We start from the raw sequence: 6,000 nt of genomic DNA on the forward strand, positions 1-6,000 counted from the left end.
CAAACTAATCTGGTTTTCGTACTATAAAGTGCACTTAAAATCCTTTCATTTTCTCAGAAGTCGACAGTGCACCTTATAGCCCGGTGCAGCTAATGTACGCAATCATTCTGGTCGTGCTTGCCGACCTCGAAGCTATTTGATTTGGTACATGGTGAAATGATAAGTGTGGCCAGTAGATGGCAGCCACACATAAGAGATACGTGCAGACTGCAATATGATGGCAGTCACACGTAAGAGATACGGTCCATCCATCCACTCTCATGTCCACTCTCATGTCCACTCTCATGTGTCCACTCTCATGTCCACTCTCATGTCCACACTCATGTCCACACTCATGTCCACTATCATGTGTCCACACTCATGTGTCCACTCTCATGTGTCCACTCTCATGTGTCCACACTCATGTGTCTACTTTCATGTCCACACTCATGTGTCCACTCTCATGTGTCCACTCTCATGTCCACTCTCATGTCCACACTCATGTCCACACTCATGTCCACTATCATGTGTCCACACTCATGTGTCCACTCTCATGTATCCACTCTCATGTGTCCACACTCATGTGTCTACTCTCATGTCCACACTCATGTCCACTCTCATGTCCACACTCATGTGTCCACTCTCATGTCCACTCTCATGTTCACACTCATGTCCACTCTCATGTCCACTCTCATGTCCACACTCATGTGTCCACTCTCATGTCCACACTCATGTGTCCACTCTCATGTCCACACTCATGTGTCCACTCTCATGTCCACTCTCATGTCCACACTCATGTGTCCACTCTCATGTCCACACTCATGTGTCCACTCTCATGTCCACTATCATGTCCACACTCATGCCCACACTCATGTGTCCACTCTCATGTCCACTCTCATGTCCACACTCATGTCCACACTCATGTGTCCACTCTCATGTCCACACTCATGTGTCCACTCTCATGTCCACACTCATGTGTCCACTCTCATGTCCACTATCATGTCCACACTCATGTCCACACTCATGTGTCCACTATCATGTCCACTCTCATGCCCACACTCATGTTAACACTCATGTCCACACTCATGTGTCCACTCTCATGTCCACTCTCATGTCCACACTCATGTGTCCACTCTCATGTCCACTCTCATGTCCACTCTCATGTGTCCACTCTCATGTCCACACTTATGTCCACTTTCATGTCCACTCTCATGTCCACACTCATGTGTCCACTCTCATGTCCACTCTCATGTCCACACTCATGTTAACACTCATGTCCACACTCATGTGTCCACTCTCATGTCCACACTTATGTCCACACTCATGTCCACTCTCATGTCCACACTCATGTGTCCACTCTCATGTCCACTCTCATGTCCACACTCATGTGTCCACTCTCATGTCCACTCTCATGTCCACACTCATGTGTCCACACTCATGTGTCCACTCTCATGTCCACACTCATGTCCACTCTCATGTCCACACTCATGTGTCCACTCTCATGTCCACTCTCATGTCCACACTCATGTGTCCACTCTCATGTCCACACTCATGTGTCCACTCTCATGTCCACACTCATGTCCACACTCTCATGTCCACACTCTCATGTCCACTCTCATGTCCACACTCATGTCCACACTCATGTGTCCACACTCATGTGTCCACACTCATGTGTCCACTCTCATGTCCACACTCATGTGTCCACACTCATGTCTACACTCATGTGTCCACTCTCATGTCCACACTCATGTGTCCACACTCATGTCTACACTCATGTGTCCACTCTCTCATGTGTCCACACTCATGTCCACACTCATGTGTCCACTCTCATGTCCACACTCTCATGTGTCCACACTCATGTGTCCACACTCATGTCCACACTCATGTGTCCACTCTCATGTGTCCACTCTCATGTCCACTCTCATGTGTCCACTCTCATGTGTCCACTCTCACGTCCACACTCATGTGTCCACGCTCATGTGTTCACACTCTCATGTGTCCACTCTCACGTCCACACTCATGTCCACACTCATGTTCACACTCATGTCCTCCTTCATGTCCACACTCATGTCTACACTCATGTGTCCACTCTCATGTGTCCACTCTCATGTGTCCACTCTCATGTGTCCACACTCTCATGTGTCCACTCTCATGTCCACTCTCTCATGTGTCCACTCTCACGTCCACACTCATGTGTCCACTCACGTCCACACTCATGTGCCCACTCTCATGTGTTCACACTCTCATGTGTCCACTCTCACGTCCACACTCATGTGCCCACTCTCATGTGTTCACACTCTCATGTGTCCACTCTCACGTCCACACTCATGTGCCCACTCTCATGTGTTCACACTCTCATGTGTCCACTCTCACGTCCACACTCATGTGCCCACTCTCATGTGTTCACACTCTCATGTGTCCACTCTCACGTCCACACTCATGTCCTCCTTCATGTCCACACTCATGTCCACACTCATGTGTCCACTCTCACGTCCACACTCATGTGTCCACTCTCATGTGTCCACACTCTCATGTGTCCACTCTCATGTCCACTCTCTCATGTGTCCACTCTCACGTCCACACTCATGTGTCCACTCACGTCCACACTCATGTGCCCACTCTCATGTGTTCACACTCTCATGTGTCCACTCTCACGTCCACACTCATGTGTCCACTCTCATGTGTCCACACTCATGTCCACTCTCATGTGTCCACACTCATGTGCACGCTCATGTCCACTCTCATGTGTCCACTCTCATGTGTCCACACTCATGTCCACTCTCATGTGTCCACTCTCATGTGTCCACTCTCATGTCCACACTCATGTGTCCACACTCATGTCCACTCTCATGTGTCCACTCTCATATCTATTCTCATGTCCACACTCATGTGTCCACTCTCATGTCCACACTCATCTCCACACTCATGTCCACTATCATGTGTCCACACTCATGTGTCCACTCTCATTCCCACACTCATGTCCACTCTCACGTCCACACTCATGTGTCCACTCTCATGTGTCCACACTCTCATGTGTCCACTCTCACGTCCACACTCATGTCCACACTCATGTCCACTCTCACGTCCACACTCATGTGTCCACTCTCATGTGTCCACTCTCATGTGTCCACTCTCATATGTCCACTCTAATGTGTCCACACTCTCATGTGTCCACACTCTCATGTGTCCACTCTCATGTGTCCACACTCATGTCCACACTCTCATGTGTCCACACTCTGATGTGCAGGTCCAAGCGGAAGGTCCTGGGTCGCAAGGAGTCTGAGGAGGAGAAGAGTCCTGTGGGAGGTCAGAGTTCGCCCCCCCCGATGGCGCCCACCAACGTGTCCGTGGTGTGTCGCCAGACCAGCTCCATCCAGACCAGCTCCATCCAGACCAGCTCCATCCAGACCAGCTCCATCCAGCGCCACCTGCGCAGGTCCACCACCAGCAGCGACACCTTCAAGGCTCTCCTCCTCAAGAAGGGCAGCCGCTCAGAGTCCAGCTTCCGCATGTCCGCCGCCGAGATGCTGCGCTCCACGGACCCACGCTCACAGCGCTCACAGCGCTCACGCTCCGAGTCGGCGTTGGACTCCCCGTCCTCGCCACGGAGCCCCTGCGCCTCCCCCGGCCGCAGCCAGAGGGCGGCGGAGGAGTGGCACCGCTACGAGGCCCCGCCTCTCTATTCGCCGCCGCCCTCCGCCTTCCCGACGGGCGGCGGCAAGTACGGACGCTCGCGCACGCCGCCCTCGGCCGCCAGCAGCAAGTACAACGCCCGCTGTCGCATCCTCAGCAGCCCCATGACGGTCATCTGCGAGCGCGAGGGCGAGCTGGCGGAGGGCGAGTGCGGCGAGGCGGCGGAGAGCCTCAAAGCCTCCAACGGCACTTTATCAGGGCGGCCATGAACGAAGCAATCAGGTTACCAGGAGGCGGAGTCAGCAGCAGACCCCGCCCCCTTCAGGCAAGGACTTCCTGATTTTTTTTATTACTTTCCATTCCTGTCACAACTGTCAATCATCCATCAGCTGTAAATGTTCCACCTCCAATGTCTTTGTTTCACCCACCTGCTCGTCTCCCAGCGGTCGCCGTGGTTACCAAAGAGCCAAAACAGCGCAACTTTAAAAAGCGGGACTTGAACGCCACACGAGAGTTTGCCCGAGCCGCTTCTTTAATGACCTTCAAAGTTTATCCGAATACAGTTTTTATATTTGTTGTGTATGTAAATAAATAGAAAAGGAATGTTTTAAGTCACATTTTGCCTGTTTTATGAATCTATTTGCTTACATTGCGTTTAGTCTTCTACTTCAAACCCCGTTTCCATATGAGTTGGGAAATTGTGTTGGATGTAAATATAAACGGAATACAATGATTTGCAAATCATTTTCAACCCATATTCAGTTGAATATGCTACAAAGACAACATATTTGATGTTCAACACGTGCCAAAGTAGTTGGGAAAAGGGCGTGTTCACCACTGTGTTACATGGCCTTTCCTTTTAACAACACTCAGTAAAGGTTTGGGAACTGAGGAGACACATTTTTGAAGCTTCTCAGGTGGAATTTTTTCCCCATTCTTGCTTGATGTACAGCTTAAGTTGTTCAACAGTCTCCGTTGTTGCTTCATAATGCGCCACACATTTTCAATAAGAGACAAGTCTGGACTGCAGGCGGGCCAGGAAAGTACCCGCACTCTTTTACTATGAAGCCACGTTGATGTAACACGTGGCTTGAGCATTGCCTTGCTGAAAATAAGCAGGGGCGTCCATGGTAACGTTTGCTTGGATGGCAACATATGTTGCTCCAAAACCTGTATGTACCTTTCAGCATTAATGGCGCCTTCACAGATGTGTTAAGTTACCCATGTCTTGGGCACTAATACACCCCCATACCATCACACATGCTGCCTAGAACAATCCGGATGGTTCTTTTCCTCTTTCGACGTTCGCAGTCTCCAAAAACAATTTGAAAATGTGGACTCGTCAGACCGCAGGACACTTTTCCGCTTTGTATCAGTCCATCTTAGATGAGCTCAGGCCCAGAGAAGCCGACAACGTTTCTGGGTGTTGTTGATAAACGGTTTTCGCCTTGCATAGGAGAGTTTTAACTTGCACTTACAGATGTAGCGACCAACCGTAGTTACTGACAGTGGGTTTCTGAAGTGTTCCTGAGCCCATGTGGTGATATCCTTTACACACCGATGTCGCTTGTTGATGCAGTACAGCCTGAGGGATGGAAGGTCACGGGCTTAGCTGCTTACGTGCAGTGATTTCTCCAGATTCTCTGAACCCTTTGATGATATTACGGAGCGTAGATGGTGAAATCCCTAAATTCCTTGCAACAGCTGGTTGAGAAAGGGTTTTCTTAAACCGTTCAACAATTTGCTCAGGCATTTGTCGACAAAGTGGTGACCCTCGCCCCATCCTTGTTTGTGAATGACTGAGCATTTCATGGAATCTACTTTTATACCCAATCATGGCACCCACCTGTTCCCCAATTAGCCTGCACACCTGTGGGATGTTCCAAATAAGTGTTTGATGAGCATTCCTCAACTTTATCAGTCTTTTTTGCCACCTTTCCCAACTTCTTTGTCACGTGTTGCTGGCATCAAATTCTAAAGTTAATGATTATTTGCAGTGAGTGAGTTTGAACATCAAATATGTTGTCTTTGTAGCATATTCAACTGAATATGGGTTGAAAAGGATTTGCAAATCATTGTATTCCGTTTATATTTACATCTAACACAATTTCCCAACTCATATGGAAACGGGGTTTGTAAAATGGCAAAGAACTTGTAAATAAATGCAGCAAAACAACAACAAACTGGTATCCAATAAATCAATTATAGTAATATTCTTATTTTTAAATGGTATATGTGTATTAGGGTTGTATGTATACCGGTATTATTATAGTACTGCGATACTAATGAATCATATTCGGTACTACACCGCCTCTAAAAAGTACCCGTATACCCAAATTTGTGGTATTATCCAAAACTAATGTAAAGTATCAAAGAAGAGAAGAATAA

At 48.6% G+C, this 6,000-nt stretch overlaps 1 protein-coding gene across 8 annotated transcripts in view; it reads left to right on the forward strand.

Moving 5' to 3' along the window:
- nhsl1b (NHS-like 1b) overlaps nt 1-4,227 on the forward strand; it is a 357,374-nt gene extending 353,147 nt beyond the window's left edge. For all 8 annotated transcript variants that reach the window (XM_061986925.1, XM_061986926.1, XM_061986927.1 and 5 more), the window contains one exon: nt 3,227-4,227. In XM_061986925.1, coding sequence (XP_061842909.1) covers nt 3,227-3,881 — 655 coding nt within the window. In that variant the 3' untranslated portion in view covers nt 3,882-4,227. The remainder of the gene's footprint in view (nt 1-3,226) is intronic.
- The last annotated feature ends 1,773 nt before the right edge of the window (nt 4,228-6,000 follow it).

Source organism: Nerophis lumbriciformis, linkage group LG26, assembly GCF_033978685.3.
Source record: "Nerophis lumbriciformis linkage group LG26, RoL_Nlum_v2.1, whole genome shotgun sequence".
Classification (NCBI taxonomy): domain Eukaryota; kingdom Metazoa; phylum Chordata; class Actinopteri; order Syngnathiformes; family Syngnathidae; genus Nerophis; species Nerophis lumbriciformis.